Source organism: Mauremys reevesii, linkage group 9, assembly GCF_016161935.1.
Source record: "Mauremys reevesii isolate NIE-2019 linkage group 9, ASM1616193v1, whole genome shotgun sequence".
NCBI classification, from domain to species: domain Eukaryota; kingdom Metazoa; phylum Chordata; order Testudines; family Geoemydidae; genus Mauremys; species Mauremys reevesii.
This window is the reverse complement of record NC_052631.1, coordinates 1985480-2005159: the sequence shown is the minus strand read 5'-3', so window position 1 is coordinate 2005159 and position 19680 is coordinate 1985480. Positions and strand designations below refer to the sequence as shown.

At 45.6% G+C, this 19680-nt stretch overlaps 1 protein-coding gene across 1 annotated transcript in view; it reads right to left on the bottom strand.

Annotated features, from left to right (window-relative positions):
* ATP13A5 (ATPase 13A5) overlaps positions 1-4125 on the bottom strand; it is a 48763-nt gene extending 44638 nt beyond the window's left edge. Inside the window, exons 1-4 of the mRNA XM_039489156.1 lie at positions 3998-4125; positions 1723-1896; positions 416-445; positions 299-323 (exon numbers count right to left, since the gene is read on the bottom strand). Of these exons, the coding sequence (XP_039345090.1) occupies positions 299-323; positions 416-445; positions 1723-1896; positions 3998-3999 (231 nt within the window). The 5' untranslated portion in view covers positions 4000-4125. The remainder of the gene's footprint in view (positions 1-298; positions 324-415; positions 446-1722; positions 1897-3997) is intronic.
* Positions 4126-19680: the final 15555 nt, after the last annotated feature.

Below are 19680 nucleotides of genomic sequence, written 5' to 3'. Positions count from 1 at the left end.
GGAATGGGGGCAGGGAAGGGTTGGGAAGGGGCAAGGCCTCATAAAAGGGTGGAGTGGGGGTGAGGCCAGAGGCGGGGAGGTCAAGCACCCAAGGAAAAGAGGGGAAGTCGGTGCCTATGGGCACAAATGCCATTTAGAACACCCCAATTCACTGTATTACAGGACCAGTTCTCTTCCTTGATGCATGGATATAATTCCAGTTAAAGTTAATGGGAGCCGCAGGAAGAAATTGAGATAAGAGCTTTCATCCGCCTCTGCATCTAATACCACATACTGTATACATCCATCCATGACTTACTTTTAATTCTGGCTTCATTATGGCTCTGTTTATGACAGAATCTTTGTCAGCAATGAAGAGACTATCTGATGTATCTCTAACCGATAGATTCAATTTGGACAAATCGATCCAGGTCACCTTCTTTCTGGTGTATTTTTGAAATTCATCCTGGAGGAATAAAGAAAAGTTCAGTGTACTTTGAAGGAATGACACATTCTTAGTGTAGGTCTCTATGTAAAGCCATGGCAGAGACTGGCAGTACATAATTACAGAACTTTTGGTTAGGAGCCAAGAACAGAGAGCTTCATTACGGTCTGCTTCACCTAATGAATTCTAGGTCTAAAACATCACCCATTTTAATCATGCTTCCTGACCCTGGAAAACATGTGTTTCCCAAACTGAGGGCTGCAGTATTACTAAGGCTTCACTATAGTAGAAAATCACAACCAGTGTAACTTTTTTTTATAATTGGAGATATACCAATCTCCTAGAACTGGAAGGGACCTTGAAAGGTCATTGAGTCCAGCCCCCTGCCTTCACTAGCAGGAGCAAGTACTGATTTTTGCCCCAGATCCCTAAGTGGCCCCCCTCAAGGATTGAACTCACAACCCTGGGTTTAAGCAGGCCAATGCTCAAACCACTGAGATATCCCTCCCCCAAATTTGATCTAATTAGACCAGTGCAAATGCCTAATACAGATGCACTTAACCCAGTAAAAATTGTGCTTTAATCAATATAGCTTAGTGTGGTCAGTTATTAATCACTATTACAACAATGCAGTAAGTTACTAATTGTTTTAAGTGCATCTGTATTAGGGAAGTAATGCATATATTGGGGATCAAATGCATATTAGGTGTTTGCACTGATATAACTAGTGGAAGTGGATACAGCTCTCTAAAATTCAATCCTAAAGAGTTTCTCTCATGATATTAGTCACATGCATTACACAAAAGACGGGTTCAACCATATTTGTTAGGATTGACCCCTCTGTTGTGTCCTGTCTTCTGCATTCTTGTGTGTAGGTAGGGTAAGCAAATCTAGAAGAAGTCAGAATTCTGCAGTAATCATATTGGAATGAGACCTACCTCTAACACTAGTGGTTAAGCAATGGGGATATGCAGTGTACACAAGATGTCTAATGTTCAGTGTTAAAGTATTTGAATTCTAGTTAGTGTAACCATAACTTCTGCACAATATTTTTGAATTGTTTTCTCTGAAAATGTCTGTATGGAAATGATTTGGAGTTAGTGGGCTCCTCAAATGCCTGACTTATCCCTGCCAGTGCACATCTGAACTCAAGTATTTACACTGGAAAATACTAAAAAATTGCTATTACACACTGAGAGAATAGGAAGGGGTGCTTCAGTAAGTGTGTGTGTGTGTGAAAACTTTCTATGAATTAATAAGACGTCCAGTTAAAAGGACACATTACAGTGGGCACCTACTGTTGTTCTAAGCAATATGACATCTGCTTCTTGCAAGTTACATGGGATGCAGTTTGCCCACACATCCCATGCTGGCTTCCAGTAAAACAGAAGGAGAAGAGCTCCACAGGAAAAGATGTATCCAGCAATGCACATGGCTTTCCGGCAGCCTTGAGTTTTGTAGCCAAATATCTCCTGTGGGACAAAGACAAGACATTATTTTGAAATGGTTTGACATTGAGACTTGTTTTAAAGGGAAGAGCTGCAAAGACTCTCTAGCTAATACACCCCCTATAAACAACCCCATCTTCAGCTTGGGAGATGAAACTGTGTGTCAGCTAAACATGTATTAAAATTAAGGCAAAATATGCACCAACTCCACCAAAACCAGGCAGTATCACATACTTAATATGGCAGGAAAGGCCCATTCGCAACCCTCCAGCTATATAGACTTGAAGAATTAGCTTGATCCTATAGCTTTCACTGTCATAAGCCAGCTGGTCTGTCACAGTAACACTTCTACCTATATCTAATTCAGCTAGAGTCCCAGAGCCTTAAAGCCCTAGCTGTCCTGCAGCAATGGAGAGTATCTGTACAGGAGCTCCGTGTTATTCAGGGGAATCCACCCTGAAGCACAGAAAGCCCTTTGAAGTTAGGAAGACTTTTCATGATTCTGAATAGTATATGCATTTCTAGTGTGCTATCAATGTAGTATCTGGATGCCATATACATAATTAAGGATGCAATTTTTTTTCCTGCCTTATGTCCCATAGTGTGGTTCTTAAGCATACACAGAGCCCTGAGCACCTTTCTATGATCCTTCATTATCTTCCCTGTTTGTCCTTCTACTTTGATAACCTGGAAGCTGTTGTAGTCATAATGACATTCTATTGTTAAAAAATTATTCTTCCAACAGAGACTGCATTTTCTAGTCCCCAGGTTTCTTCTCCAATTGCACCTTGGATTTACATGTACATTAGTCTGCTTTATGCTTGGTCCACACTTCTGACAATCACCTATTATGTGTGCTGTAGCTAGTAATGCTTTTATCATGGTCCGTCCCTTGCACTCAGGACCCTGGGTAAGTGTCTGTACAATAACTCAACAGCTACAGTTCTGTTTAAAGTGAACAAACCTGGCTTTAATAGGGCCAAGATTTTCACCCCCTGAGTCTGCTCCTTCCCCACCCCACAGTAGCTCCGAGGCTGGTGTTTTGCAAACCAACAACTACTGGGAAGATTTGCTGATTCACAAAGTGCCCACTTGGATTTCTGCAGCCAATACTTCACTGTTACTGACACTGAAAGGCCAATTCCAAAGTGAGTACAAATGAGCTCCTTTCTGCATAGTGCCAGAGAGCTATGTCCAACTGTCCTCAGCACAGTTCTGTACGGCCAGCACAGCAGTTCCAGTGAGAGTGCATGCAGCAGCCTCTGTCTCTGTAGCTCCTCAAATGCCATTGTTTCCCACATGTGAGCATGTGAATAACTATATTTTTGCTGCCTGCCTCCACCTATCTTCACCTTCATTGCTCTCTCTCCTCCTTTCCCCTCACTGTACTAATGTTTCCCCAGTCTGCTTTGTTTCTCTCCTTATTTCTTAGCCCACATCCTGATTCTCTCACCCTCTTTACTGAGGCTCACTGGACTCTTCCCCACCACACAAACCACAAAGGCGCATTATTCCATTGTCCCACCCCACTGCCCCTTCCTTCCCTGCAGATTACTCCCCTCCCTGAATCCATCTCTACTCCCAAAACTCCTGGTTCCCTTCCTCCCTATGACCCCTGTCTGTCTGTTACACACCCCTTCCAGGCACTCCCATAATGTCCTGTGCCTCAACTCCTCCAGCTTCTGGCCTCTCCACCCAGCCCCTGTCTCTATCATGCCTCTGCCAGCATAGGGCCTGGTTCCCTACCCAACACACGCATTGTTCCCCTCTTGTCCCTGCAAGTCCTGTCTCCCTTCCCCCCCCCCAAAAAAAATCCCACCCAGGCCCTGTCCTCTCACACACACCACAGTCCCCCCCCAGGGGCCTGTGTCTGTCCCCCCCCCATCCATCCCCCCCCACAAATCCCCACCCTCACTCTCTCTCCACCCCCCACACAGTTCCCTCCCCCGACCCCAACCCAGGGGCCTGTCTGTGTCCCCACCATCCTATCCCCCCTCCCCCCTCATTTGCCCCCCAGGGGACCTGTCCCTCCCCTTCCCCGACACCAGGTTTGGCTCTCCCACTCCCACACACCGTGTCCCTTCTGCCCCCCCAGCCCCAGGGTCCAGCCCCGCCCCCGCCGTACATGCTCCACCCATGGCTTGCTGTTGGGGTCGGAGGGGGCGGTGCTGTTGCTGCTGCAGCTGGCGACCAGGAGGCAGGTGTAGGACTGTGAGGCAGCCAGGGCTGCCCGTCCAGCCTGCGGCCTGCCACGCTCCGCCAGGCCGGCCTAGGCAGCAGGGGCCTGTCCGCGCCACGGGGCCTGTCCCATGTGGCTGGGAGGAGGAACTTCACCCAGGCCGCAGGCTCTCAGCCCCCGGGAGAGCCAGGCCGGAGGCGCCTCGGGGCAGGCACCGAAAAGGAGGGAGCGCGCCCAGCCAGGCACCCGCGACGGCTCTCGGGGCGGAACCGCAAAGCAGCCCCCACCGCCACCCGCCCTGCTCTGCACCCTGCCACCCTCCCCCTCTTCCCCAGCACCCAGCCGGACACAGGGCTGCCACCTCTGAGGCACAAAAACCCGGCACCTCCTGCAGGAGCCTGAGCCTACCGCTGGCCATGAGCACTGAGCACCCGGAACAGCTACCTCAAAGGAAACCTGGACAGGCGGCACCCAGGCAGAAATCTACCTGCCTCTGTTAAGAGCAGAGGGCATTTGACACCCTGTGACATCCAGCGCACCCCTCACTAGCGGGCGGTGTTGGCCATAGCTTGGTCGGTCGCTCCAGACCCACATAACAGAGACCTGTGTTCTTACTAAGCAGTGTGGGATTGGAGACACCTACATCTCTTCACTGGGATAGGGGAGGTGAGGACTGACCTCTCGAGATTCCTTCTGACCTGTGATTCTATGGCTCACACAAGTGCACACTATTGGCACACACAGGTTTCTAGGTGACTGGACTCCTAGGAAGCTTAGTCCCCAAACAATCACCAAATCCTTATGGGAAAGTCCTATGGAATTTAATAGTAGTTAAAACAACAGCATTCTCCAAAAGCTTAATCGGATTACAGAGAAAAAATATCTGCTGACTTAAATGGTGAGTGAAATCCTTTCTTTTTCTTTCTTTTTTTATATATAGTCCCATAGCAAGAATATCATTTTCTATTAAATTCTATAGGTTGGTTCAAAAAATCTATACAAAGCTATCAATCTCTATAAATCTCTGTAGGATTTGTGTGTAAGGGAAGGGTCAGCATATTCTTCCATCTGTTCATTTGAAATACAAGCATGAAAAAGACATCACAAACTTCTCAGGTCCTGCAAGGTGAATGGGAGCTATATGTTCACTTTAGGTCTTTGCTCTGATTAATATTGTCTGTTTGTAGAGCTCAGTGATATGCCTGAATCCACAACGGGCGGGATTTTGATTAGTCAGTTTACGATGGAAAGGTTGCAGAATTGGTAGTATGAGGTAAATTTCCTGTTTTACCAATTAATATCCAGTGACAGGATATACCCATGTTCACACCCTATACACTACTGTTATCATTTTTGTACAAGGCATGTCTTGTAAGGTATAATTTGAAAACTCAAAATTTGCTGGTCAGTATCATCCTGATAAAACGTGTGGCAACACTGCATGTGAAGTTATAAGATTCCCCTGGATGGTGGTGGTAACACATGTTCCAAACCCCTCAGCCCTGCTCAAATGAAAGTTGGCAAACATGGCTGTCCTAAACAAAGGAATGTGTGCTCTGCTTCATTTGCATATAAGCAGTAAACAGAGTCATCAAGCAGGAAGGGAAGACAAAGGAAGTTCAAACAGATGAAAAACCAGAAGGGAACATCCTTATACATAGACTTTGTCTCCCAGTATGCAGCTGGAAATGTTTTTTCAAGAAGGAGACTAAAACTATAGAGAAGGGGGACAAACACCTTGAGGCATCCCTCTCTCTCTCTCTCTGTCACATTCACAAGCATTCTTTGGACTCTGGGGGAGGGGTCCTGGCCTAAAGAGTTTGGTCAGTAAAACTGCTGAAAGCATGTGGTGAGACTCTTTACTTGAATCCGATATAGTTTAAGTTAAGCATTAGTAAACATTTTTATTTTGCTTGTTACCATTTCTGACTTAAGCCTTATTACTTGTACTCCCTTAAAATCTCTCTCTTTGTAGTTAATATACTTGTTTTACTGTTTTATCTAATCCAGCGTGTTTAAGTTGAAGTGCCTGAATAACTATTTGAGATAATGAACTGGCATATTATTCCCTTTAGGGAATAATGGACTTTAAATATTTTGTACTGTCCAGGAGAGGGCTGGGCAGTACAGGACATAGATTTCTCCCCAGAAATGTAAGACTGGGGCTTTATTGGGGTCACACTGCAATATAATCAAGGGTGGTGAGCGCCAGAGTATAACCCGTGTGTGGCTGGCAGGCTGCAGTTACACACAGACACTCAGGGTGTGACGTGCCTGCTGGAAGGCTGTTTGTGAGCGGCCCAGGTGGGAGCTAATTCAGCAAGGCATTGTAAGGCACCCCAGGTTGCAGGGCAGGGTGACATAGTCCCCCACTGCTCTGGACTGTATCCTAGTATGTCACACATCCATCCTATTTACATTTTTAACTAGTGAAAGGCCCAAGACATTTGATTCCAACCTGGGTTTCAAACACTCTGAATTTCCGCAGTGTGGTTCAATCTCTATTGAAACAAGGACCAACTGCACAATTTGTGTCTTGAGCCAGATGCTGAAACATCAGACAGACACACACATTTTGATGCTTGGATTTGCACCCAGCTTTAATCTTCATCCCTCTCCCAGCTATACACAAACTATTTACATTTCCTCTGGCATTAGCAACTGTATCTACAGACTCACATCTTGTACAACTCTATTGTCTGTAAAGAACAAACCACTGCAGCCAGTGGAGGGGGAGTTTAAAACTGGCTGGGTCATTTCCATTGTGTGTCATTATGACTTAGGGTTTTTTTTTCTTCTGCTGCACCTTTGCAGATTCTTCTTTCTTGCCAATATGCATTTTCCAGACTGCAAGGGTCTATTCCTCTCTTTCCCTGGGAAAATCCTCGGAGAATTACCTGGACCCTCTTTAGGATTGGATCAGCTAAGACAAGGGAGATCCCATGTTCAGAAATGACTGGAGGAAGTTCACATGGGTTCAACACAATGTGCTGTACATGACTAATTCCTCTTAATTCCTCTTCTCACTTTCATAATCCCTGAAAGTAACGCCTCGCTCAGGAGAGCAAGTGTTGCCAACCACCCACATTTAAAAGGCTTTGCAAGTAATGCCAGGTTCTGAGAATCAAATTATGCCAGTAATATTGTGTCATCCATGTAAGCTAAATAAAACATAGGTGACAACTTAAACCACTCACAGGGCACCGGATGCTAGGTCCCCACTTGTTTGGAGGTATGAGACTCCCCAGACCCAGGCTCTGTTAATAAGTACATTTTAAAAAGAAAATTTCTATTTTATTTCATCCCGAAGGATTCTCAGACTGCTTAACAGAACTTGTAAACTTAATATACTCACTATACTAGGGATCACATACTCCAGCACTGAAATACAACCACCTCTGTATGGGGAAGGGGAGGGAATCTCAACTGCTTAATCTTCTACAGGATAGAAACCAAAGAAGATCATGTTTGGTGGAAACCACAGGGAGTTTAGGAAAATAGAATGTAATTCCACATGTTGGAACTTGGCTAGGGAAGCGAAACTCTTAGCAAGTAGGTTTCACAAGTTTAATCTAAGGTGGGATTTTAAATTGATTTAGTTAAACGGACATAAAGAACCTGTGCAGACACTCTTAGTTCAGTTTGAGAGTGGCTTATTTGATTTAGCTTAAACCTGTTCCTATTCAATTTAAATTAAAGCCTGGTTAAACTGAAATAAGAATATCCACATGGCCTTTAGCACTGGTTTAACTAATCTGGTTTAAAACCACATTTTTAGGCCTGGTCTATGCTGAAAGGTTATATCAGCATAGCTTTGTCGGTCAGGAGTGTGAAAAAACACACCTGAGTGATGGAGCTATGATAAACCAGTGCAACTCTGGCTGCAGACAAGGCCCGGGTCCACACTACAGAGTTACGTCGATGCAAGGAAGCTTATGTTGACCTAAGTCTGTAAGTGTCTATGCTATAATTTCACTCCCGCCAACATAACTCGCCCATTACACTGACTTAACTCCACCTCATGAGTGGTGTAGTTAGGTCAACACATTGTCAGTGTAGATGATAAGTTGCTTATATTGACTGTTGCTGGCTTTCTGAAGCCAACCCATGATGCCCCCACACTGACCGTTCAATCGGTGCAAGCACTCCTGGTGAGGATGTGTATGGCTGACACAAGGAGCAAAGTGTAGACATGCACAAGCAATGTCATTTCTGCAATGGCTGCATGCCAATGTAAGTTAGGTCACCTTAATTTTGTAGTGTAGCCCTTAGTAAGGATGTCACGAGACATTTAAAGAGACATGGGTAGCTCAGATTTGGTTACAAATCTGCTGTACTTATTCAGGCAGCATCCCTGCTAATTAATTATTTGGCTTTGGGCTTTAAATAAGACTTTTCTAAATCTAAGATGAATAGAAATGCTGGGCGTTTAAAGTAATATTCCCTGCAGTGTTGGCAGCCCGAGGGATGTACAATATTGGCAACCTCCGGCATGAGTCAGGCCCCTGCACATCCATGAGACTTTGGGACCCTTTAATTTGCCTTTGCTTTTGAGGGGTCTGTAGAGTTCCTGTTCTCAGTGCTTAGCTCAAAGGGGCTGCACACCTGGCAGCTACCTTCTAGACTAGCAGGGTCACTGAGGGGCTACCTTTCAGCCCTGCCGGGGGAAACGCCCCTCTGGTTGGCTGCTTTCCCCACTTCCCTGCCTCCTGAGGTATAAACAGCCAATCTGGGGCTCTGTCGGGGGCAGGGAGATCTCTTCCCTCCCCCCACCCCACAGCCACTCCCAGAGGGGAGGCAGGAGCAGAAAGAGCCCAGCAGCTCAGGGATGCTCTGCACCCGTCCCCCTCTTGTGACCAATAGGACAGTGCCTCAGCTCATCCCCTGCCCCACTGCAGCATCAAGGCTAGGAAGGGGGAGGGAGAATGAAGAGCCTCTGGAGCTGACCCTCCCCCAGTCTGAGTGGGGAGGGGCCCCTACTGCAGCCCCCAGGCCTGGAAAAGGGAGATGAACAGCCCCTGGAGTTGCAGGAGGAACAGAGGTGAGGATGTGGGAACTCAGACAGAACTGATGTGATCTCATTTTCATTTCTGTAGACAGTAACAGACCCCTCACTTTTTTCAGACCACGTTGTGCATGCATGCATGCTTGTGCACAAAGTTTTCCTCCACAGCCATGAGAGCTAGAGACTTACTTTCCTCTGTAAATGAAAGCTGAGATCCTTCTGTAATCACAAGGCTTAAAGCTGGAGCGCTAAGAAAAACACCAAACAGCGTGAGCCTCACAATGAAATTGCCAGAATTGGCCACAGGGATTGCAGCCTGGGGCTAGTGCCTTAGAATCAGAGAGTGGAAATAGATTAGAAACTGACGACATGTACCAAAAGCAGTGACTAAGCTAGGGCTAGTCACCAAGCTGAGTCCAGTGAAAACCAAAAGTAGTGAAAATCTAATAATTCTAGTTCCACTTTAATAATTGCTGGTGTTATTTGTAACCTATGTAAAGACATTGATTTTTAAAAAGCATGTGAATTTTCAACTGTGGGCATCATTTTAATGCTTACCAGCATTCAGGCCTTTACTTTTACATCGCTTCCACCGGATGGCACTTCCTGCAGCACAGTGCTCCGTAACATGTGCTGTGCATTGGTTTAGTGCCAGCAGAGTTACCAGAGCCACTTCCTGCAGGTGCTGGGTGTCCCTCTGAGCAGTGGTGGGGTCGCATGCAGGTATTGACCCAGCCTGACCCTGCTTAGCTTATGAGATTTAATGGGCTCAGAGTATGGTTGCAGAAAATGATACTTTTGCTTTGAACCACATGTTCAGAATTTCCTCAGTCACCATCCTCCTGGGGATCATACCAGTTCTGGGTGATTATCATGAGCACGTCCCGATAAGTATGTTCTCATAAACATCAGGACGTCAGCTGTTGATCCATACTGTAGTGGAACTAGTTCATTCATCACTAGCTAAAGATAGAGCGTAACAACCCAAAGAGAGATCAAATGATGCTGAGCAATGCGAGGATGAGAAGTGAAAGGACTGGTTGTAATAAAAAAAAACATGGCAGCACATCCAGTTATGTGGCCTCTCTAATTCTCTGTCCCCTGAAGCCTGATTGAACTATATTGGACAAGTTGGGCTGCAAAGGAGGAGTTCACAATTGATAGTAAATCATGCTTTTGCATTTTTAAAGTCAATGTATTATGTGCCCATCACCATGGCTTCTGATCTGTGAGGCCCATTCAAAGACCGAATGCCGTGTAGGACAGTCCATAGCAGTCAGCAGTAGTACTCATCTTCCTGTGAAACCCCCAGCCTGCCAGAGGAATGCTACTCCATAGATCAAACAATCATTTAGGTGGAAGAGGAGCCATGGGCCATGCCCCACCTGAACCAGACTGGCAGGCTATCAGAGCACGCGTCTTCTCTCCACTGAGAACAGCCTGCCTCCGCTTCTTAAAATGGACTATTCGGAGCAAATGGACTATGAACAACACATAGGCCTCCGCTGACCATGTCCTTCGTGATGGTGCATAGAGAGGTGGGCACTCCTAAAGGAGGTCCCAAATCTCATGGGACTTTATAGATTAAAATTAACACCTGTTGCTGCACATGGGAGCTGATGAGACACTAGTGTTCATCTGTGCTGGTGAACTCTATGCTCGTTACTAGCTGATGTAATTTCCTGGGGCTATCTGCTTCAAGTTCCCAACCAGGACTTTAGAACAACCAAAGAACAGCCTGTCCCCAGAATCCCATCCCGGGTTTTACACTGAGCCTAGCATAGGAGTGAGGGTGTATGCCCATGTGCTGCACACACAGTGAGGAAAGGTCACAAGAAAGTACCTCCCTGTCGAGTCTCCATGCTTTGATTTAAGCAGCTCCCCAGTCACCTGGGACCTGACCGATGAAGCTGCTGAGTGCTCATTAAGTCGAGCCCTGAGTGGAGCCTTTGAAAGAAAACATGCGCTTAAAACCTGAAGAAAATTGGGCAGATCTTCAGCTGATGAAGGTTCCTGCTGCAGGGGATATTAAAGGCTGATGAAATGGGATGGAACAGGTCCAGATTCTCCTGACTTAGTGTTGCCATAGCAGGTACACTTGCTCAGCAGCCAAAGCAGGGTTTGGATCTAAACCACGTTGTTGGCCTTATGCCCTGCATCCCATCGAAAGGATCATCCAGCGCAAGAGGAGCCAGCTGTGATAATGTACAGACAGACAGCTCTGGAAGCTGAATGCTTAACGTTCAGGTGATAAAACGGATAGAAGAGAGGAACTGGGGGGAAAAGACAGGGCCTTGATGAGCATTTCTGCTGAGCCTAGGAGCCTGTTTGTGGCATTAAATATGTTGCAGGATGATGCCGCCCAAAGGCAACATAATACGTGGGAATCAGGCAGCCATGGCTTTGGCAAGCAGAGCTGTGACACATTCCCATGGCAACTCAGCCCCATTCCAGCAGCGCTTTGGCTCTAGGTCTGATGAACTGGCACAGAATGTGCTGAGCTGCAGCCTTCAACTTTCTGAGCACATGCTCTTCCCTGCCACAGATGAGTGCAACCAAAGGGCCACATTATGCAGGGTGGAGAGAGAGGGAGAGAGACAGGCATCCTTTAACCCCCTACTGGAGCCAGGCACAGTGTAGCTGGGGAGTACAGACCCCGGGCAAGGACTTGTGAAGATATTACCCCCTTTGAGAGGTAATGAGCAAGAGGAGGATTCCTCCTGCTCCATCTGGTACTCATGAGCAGCCTGGCTACCCCTTATACAAGGGAGGGGAAAGGTGCAGCACCTGGGTGGTGCCCTTTCATCTGTGCACCACCCAGGAAGCAGCCCGTACCATTGTAACAGCATTGGGACTCTCCAGAGGGCGCTGCTGCAGGTGGTCTCGGCATTTCTGTTTTTCGGAATGTCCAGGAATTAGAACTTTGAGAAATGCTTTTTGTTGGCTCTGGTGCAGTTCCCTTCAGCTGCTGGCCACGTCGCCAGCAAAGTCTGCTGACAGCCTTGATTTGGCTCAGACTCATTCTTCAGTGGAGCTGGATGCTGTACCGGGGCTAACCAACAAGACATTACAACATTCCACCCCCTCCATCTTGCCCTGTATGTCATATAGGAGCCCCTGCCATTCACCAGGGACTGGATTGAGACCCTCAGCTCTCTTCAGTGATGCTGCTTAATGCCCAAAGGCGCTGTTAAACCTGTTAAACCTGTTAAAATACTGTAATTTACACAGCTCAGATAGATTAGAGTTATTTTTCCTAGGCAGTTGGGGATGGGTAAAAAGCTACAGTTGCATTCGGGGGAAACCTGAGAGGCAGCTCCTTGGGGCATTCTGCCTGCAGAGGACAGAGGCTCAAAGGTCCTCAGGGGGCTGGGTGGGGAGAGAGTGGAAACTGGTCTACTGTCAATGGGTGCAGCACATGCTCCTCCCAGCAGTTGTCTGCAGTGGATACAGAAGGGATAGGCTCATGGCGACTCTCCTTTCCCAGTCCCTCGGAAGCATCAGGTGCTGAGGATGCAGCTAGCTCTCCTCCCCTGTGCACAGAGAGCATGAACACTCGGATTCTAGCTACCCCTTGCGCAAGTGCCTGGGAGGAGAAAGCCCCCTTTTCTCGCTCTCCCCATCACCACTCCTTTGTGCACACTGCAGGAGCTGCTAAAATGTGGAACAATTAATTGTACTTCCAAAGCACTTCCCCCTGCTCCACCTTTCCCACCTCCCCAAAATGCTGCAGTCACACACGGACGCTCACCACAACAAAGAGATAGTGCTGATTCCATGAACATTAACAAAAGCATCCTGAAGACAGGGGTTAGATTGGCGAGCACCTCTGGGGAGCAATGGGATTCCATCCTGGGGGCTGCAACAGCAAAGCTTAGTCACCCCCGACCTGCGGCATGGAGGGTAGGACCCCAGAAATCCTCATGTGAGATTGCAGCAGGGTGTGCGCCTGAGCAGGAGTGACTCAGTGCTAGCTTGGGAGAACTATGCAGGGTTGACTTCAACCAAGGAAAAAGAAAAATGCGGCCAGTTTATAAGCATCTTCCCTGTGATCTGCTCACCTGCGAGGTGGTGTCCCACATGAAGGGGTGGAAGCCCCATTGCTAGAGATGTTATGATTAGACTGGAAAAAGCCCGAAGAAAAGTACTGGGCAAAACAGTCCTTCACTGGCAGGGGCACTAGGTCTTTTTCCTTTCTGATTTCTATAGGTTGGATCTTGATGTTCTTACTCAGACAAAACCCCGACTGACGTCAGTGAATACATGACCTCAGGGTTTGATCTCTGATTCAGCCTTCAACCAGAACCTATGCTGAAAACACCAAGCCTACTTTGAATGCTAAATTTAGCAGTAGAAAATACAGACATCTGTTGGAAATGACATAGGCTGAGAGGGCACAGTGAGGTGTAAAAGAAAACCAGACATCACCCCCCTCCTTCCTTTACCAGCTCGTTTTCCTCTCTGGGGTTGAGCAATGCATGGTGATCCTTCCAGGACTTTTCTTCCATTAGTTTCACTTCAGGGTGTTGTCTCTTGACGGGCAAGAGAGCTCTTGGAGGCTGCTACTGACTTGAACTCAGGACATCAGTTAGTTCTCACAATGGTCTTATCCACTGCCTCTGAAAATCCCGGAGCACGCACCTTTGTTGTTGAACTGGCAACACAGAGAATAGAAATCCATCCTCGCCTGTAAAGCTCTCAGGTATTTACTTACGCAACTCCTGCATGCCTCTCCCACCTAGTGTTACTTTGCTGAATCATAGGAAAGCTACTATTTAAAGTGACACCACCAATGGCAAAATGAGGGAGGGAGCAAGTGGGTCATGCCTCCTGCTGTGTCTGCCTAGAGTTCTGGGCATCTCAGAACCAAACAGGAGCTGATAAATTGAGGGGAAATCAAATATCTGAGAATCAAACCCAAAAATGTTTTGGGGTTTGCAAATGGACACAAACCCTGGAGCTCAGTGTGGCGCTAAACAGAAGATTTTGTTTTATTGAGAAATTTCCCATGAAAAATTTAATCAAAACTCCATTTTTTGATGGGAAAATTTTTTAGCTGAAAAATTCTGACCCGCTCTAGCGATGGGGGGTTTCCCCAGCTTCTCTCCCCACCTGACCTGGGTGTTGAAGGTGTAGACACCTGTTTCCAAAAGAGGCCGCAAGGTGGAGAGGCATTTTCTGTCCTTCCACCAAAACCCGCCACCCCAATGAGTGGTCCTGTGCTGAGAGCCAAGGCTCATGAGCTAGGCAGAGTTAAATCTACCCTCAGAGCAAGGTAGTTGCTTGTGACAAACCGAGGCCCTTAGACTTTCGAAGGGAAGAAAACGGAGTGTGCTGGAAGAATGCCAGAAGGTTGTGATGGTTGTGCGGTGCAAGGAGGGGGGTTGGATCTGACCTACATGTGATTGGAGAGGCAGCGGTTCTGTGTCATTCAAACTTAGACATTAACAAAGCCGCAGTCTCGCTGTCTTGAACAGAAAGGGTGGATCATAACATGGCTACAACACACACACACCTCCTGGGGGTGGTAAGTGCTGTATGTCTTCTAACAAGTGAGCTGTGCCTTCAGGAGCAGTTCTGAGGGAGCCTGGGTCTGCCATGGGGGCACCGGCTGGTGGAGAGAGCTGCGGAGAACGGAAGTTGTGGTTCATGAAGAATTTCAATATTTTGAAATTTGGCTTTGTTCCAAACAGGCACAAAATCCCCAAACTTCAAAATTTTCCATGATGGAAAATTCTGGGGGGAAAAAATCAGTTTGGGTCATTTTAAAAATTTCATTTTGACAAAGGTTTCTTTTCAATTATCATTTTTCTATTTTGTATTATTTAATAATACAAATAAAAAAGAAAAGGAAAAGAAGTCCTTTCACAATGAAAAAGTGAAATGTTTTGTTCCAACAATGTTGAAATGGGACCTTCCCCAGACCCAGCTTTCTCCTAAATAACATTACTGCCAAATCGACCCAGTTTCCCGCAGCATGTTGGTTTTGGTAGAACTGCATGCTCCAGTGGAGCGCAGTTCCATCGCAAGGTCTCTGACCAGCTCTGTCGGTGGGTGTGTGTGGAGTGTGGTTAAGAGAGAACCTGCAGGGATGTTGGGTTAGGGGAAACAAACCCGGCCTTTCACTTGTTTGGCCCAGCAGAGGAGCTGAAAGGATCGGCTCTGGAGGCAGAACACACAGACTTCTTGGGAAATGCCTGGCTCAGCTGCAGTAGCTGCTTCTCAATGACGTGGGCCCAATTTTCCAGTGTGAGAGCCTAAATAAGGTGTCAGAATTCTGTATTTTTACCTCAGCTCAATAATTAGTGTAATGGGCTGGGTCACCGAAATGCAGATCAAACACAGGAGTCAGGCATCAGGCGGTATTTAGAAGCCTATTTGTGAGAGTAGGGCTCCTTGTTTCCCTTTCTGAGCCCAGTGATCTGGGATCTAATTCCTCTGCCATACTGACTTCCTGGGTGGCCTTGGGTAAGTTCCTTACCCTCCCTGGGCCACCTCATAAATATAGGGAGAATAACCTTTCCTTACCAGCCAGGCAGTCTACGAAGGGTTGTGAAATGTGTTGAGATCCTTGGATGGAAGGTGCTATGCGGGTGCAAAGCTTTGTGATTTATTTTCAGCTGCTTATTTCACAAGCTGCTAATAATATTCCTGGCATTTTGAAAGTCAGATTTGCAATATTTTTTGATGGATACGCCCCTTTTGTAAGAAGCTTAGTTCCTGCTTTCCCGTGCATGTGTGTGTGCGTGTGCCCTTACGGGTCTGGGAGGCTAAGGGCCAGTGTGCCTTGCAGAGCGAAACAAAAAAAGCCTGGTGGTGATGCTACAAAAATAAACGAGTGTTGTGAAAATATCCTAAACCTCAACCCTTATTCCTTTATTAGCCATACAAACATGTCTCATGAGTGCAGCCAAATCTTAACTAGATGACCTCCTGAGGTCCCTTCCAACCCTGAGATTCTATGATTCTATGATTAACTGTGAACTGTAATGCGGGACTGGGGGGGGGGGGGGAGATTGGCTAGGCGCAGTGGAGTCTTTCCCTGTTAAGTTACTTGCCCAAAGCCAGCTGAGGTTGGAACTCATTACTGATGTCTGCCCTGTGTAGGGTGACCAGACAGCAAATGTGAAAAATCGGGAGGGGAGTGGGGGGGTAATAGGAGCCTATATAAGAAAAAGACCCAAAAATCGGGACTGTCCCTATAAAATCAGGACATCTGGTCACCCTAGCCCTGTGGCCAGCGACATGCACTGGCATTTTCTGCTTGCCTAGTACCCACTGGCAGTCTCAGCAGAGAGGCCAAGAAGCAAGTGGGCATACAGATCTCAGAGTCAGCTGTGATGTGTGAAAGTAGAATAAATTATATTGTAAAAATAAGAATGGATTAAAGAAATGTTGTATGTACCTTTAAGCAGAAATAAGAAATGTTGAAATACAGGTGCCAGGAAAAGAAACATTAGGCAAAACATTAACAGAAGATGGGTAGTAGTTAGTAAGGGAATAAAATATGCATGCCTAGCCCAGGTAAACTTATCTGATTCTGCTCCCTTTGTTATCTTGTTAAGTTCTCATCCTTTTATCTGTATAAATAAGATAGTTTGTGTCTTGCATGGGGCTCACATTATCTGGGTATTATAAGCAGAGCGATGAGCTAATAAAACAGAGTGGTCTGACAAACTGTGAGTCCTGAGTCTAACTTTGACAATTTGGAGGTTCCACCGAGATGGCAACCGTCTTCACTAGGGCTGTGTGATTCCTGACTGTTTTTGTAGGACGACTGTGGCAGCCGGCACCTGGGCATTTGGCCCGAGCGGTCCTCCACCAGAACAGAAAGGTGCATGACCACAGTGAAGTCTACGCCATTGAACCTGTTGGTTCCCACTCTGTTCTGGTAGGGATCCCGGGATCTGACATCAGGAATCTGGTCAGGTAATTATATCTGTGTTTTGTCCGGACTGAGAACTGTCCTGTCTCTGTGTCTATCCGTCCTCCTGTGGAGTGTTTGAGTCTGGGTGCCATCTCCGTCCGGGGATCGGCCAACCAAGGGGTTCCTGTCCCTGCGGTCTGAGTTAGTGGAATCTGCACAATTGCAGCCGCACCACACTTTGGGTAAATCCCTGGGTGTGAAAGCAAGGGCGATTGAGGCAATAGCCTGTGGGCTCCTTTTGTGTGTTGCTCTGACGAACCCGAATTTCCTTCTTGTGCGATTGGTGTGTGAAGTCCTCCTGTATGGGTAACCAGACGTCTAAGTCAGGACAGTTCCCTAAACGAACGCTGGCTCATTTTATATATTTAGGATGGGTCCAGACTCCTGTAAGAAGGGTCGGGACTCCTGTAAATTTCTGGAAAAATGGTCTAGGCTAACTCAGGGGGATCCCAAAACTCAGTGGCCACTGTTAAAATCTTGGAACAAGACCGAGTGGACGTCTTAAATGACAAACTCGGCCAACCTAAAACTAAATTGGCTAAAGAAGAGGTTAATTGTTTCATTCAGTGGTGGGAAGAGGCAAATCGTAGCTGGACAAAATAAAAAAAAAACTCGCCTCTCTCAAATATTAAAATAATAAGTTGAAAGGTTTATTAAAAGCCTCCTTTCCCACCACCAGACCGAGCGCTCCCCTTTACCCCGTTCTCAAAAACCCACCCCGGATCGATCCAACCCCCTTAATACTCCCATCTCATTGTAAAAAGGACAAAAAGCCCCTTGTTCTGTTCCCCTTTGTTGTCTGCCTCAAAAAAAAAAAAAGATTCTTTAGTGTTCCACTACCAATTCAGCAAAGAAGGTGAGTTCCTCAACTAGCCCCCACCCTTCCTGGTCCCTTTCCTTGAACATTTATTTCAAAATTGTGAAGTGACCACAATATCACTCACAAACGGTTCATTGGAAAAAAGCAGGATCGGGCCCAGAAAAGCAGGCAAGCAACAGATGATAAAGAAACTGAAAAACAGGTTGGAAGCCCTAAGGGCATAGTGTTGGCAGTAAGAAAAGCAGTAAGTGCAGGCATGAACCCCTGGAACAATACTTAAAATGATGAAATCTGAGGTGATAAAGGTGTTATTTTGGGAGATAAACAAGTGATTTATGGAAAGAGAGTGAAAAGTTAACTCTACAAAGGCTGGAGAGAATTAAGCAGTTAAACTTTGTGAAAATGTTAAAAAGGACCATGTTAAAGAGAGAATTCTTGGTTTCTTTGCAGCCATTCTGAAGGGAAAATGGGCCCTTTTCCAAAAGAATGCCTGTAAATAATCCAAATATATATAGAGCTATGTAAAAACAAAGCAGCGTAAAGGAATAGAAAATGTGTATGTATCTATTTGTCTGTCAAAATATGTAAAGTTCTAAGAAGCTAAACCAGCACATCTGGTTTGTAAAACTCCTGTTTTGTAGGTGTAAGATAAATTGGTTTTGTTTTTGTTTTTAATGCCACTAAAAATTCATTTGACTCTTAATTCAAAGTTGCAAAACTGACAGACATTTTTGCAAGACACAGGTAATTAGTGTTGTTTGGCTTTGGGATTTAGCATCTAACCCTTAAGGGGTAACTTGATTCTTTATAAAATTTAAAATGTTTTTTAAATAAAAACCAAGTCATGGCTGCAGTAGGGCAGTCAAAATCAGGAGAATAGGGAGAGATTCTGGAGTCTTTTTTGTTTGTTTGGTTGTTGTTGTTTTTTTGTAACAATAGCAGATAAGAGCTGTAGTGAAAGAATAGAAAAAAATTTAACAGTGCCCCTCTGAAGCAACAGCAGAGGTGAGGTGCACAAAACAAAAAGAAGCAATGTTAAAAACACTGAGCCTTAAAATGGCTCTGTGTAATCAGACTGTCACTTTTGATAAGGGTACATGAAAACTCTGTAAGAAAAAAGAAACAGTTACATCGTATGTAAAAATTGATATGGCTAATGTTTAAAAAAAAAAGTTGTAATATAGAAGGAATGTGCTTTTTCCCTAGGACATGTGCAGTGTATATTGTAAAAAGGGGTAAAAGAAATACAAATGAAATATGCTACTGAATTAAAATCCTATTAGGGCTCCAAAAAGAGCCGCAATAGACTGTTTTCTTTTTCAGATCTCTGTGTGTTTTGTAAGCAGGAGTTGAAAGTGGAAAGAAATCAAAACTCTGGTGGAAGTTGATTGTGTCCCTTTTAAGACAGAGTCTCTGAGCTCTGCTGATGGCTTTGAATCCAAAAGCCAAGCCTATGTTGATGCAAATTACCTAACTGATAAAGGAAGGTGAAAACTGCCAGCACAAAAGAAATTGCCTAAATAAAAGACATGGTATAACAAGATCCCTTTAAGAGATTTGATGCTAAATGTTACTGTTAATATTAAACATTGAAATAAATTTAATGTTAGTAAGTACCCCTGTAACAACGTATAGTGTGTATGATTTTTGGAAAAATCCTTGAAGGTAATATGGTAATGATGCTTCTCAGCTATTACCTGTGAATAAACTTAAAACTTAACACAGCAGGAAAAACATTACAAACTTGGTCTGCTATATAAGAGGAAAAACTTGAGGTCCACCACCTCATGAATTTAATAACTAAACAGTGGAATAATTTCCCCATAACCCTTAAAAAGTAAAAGCCATTAAAACCTGGCCTGCCTATATTAAAAAAA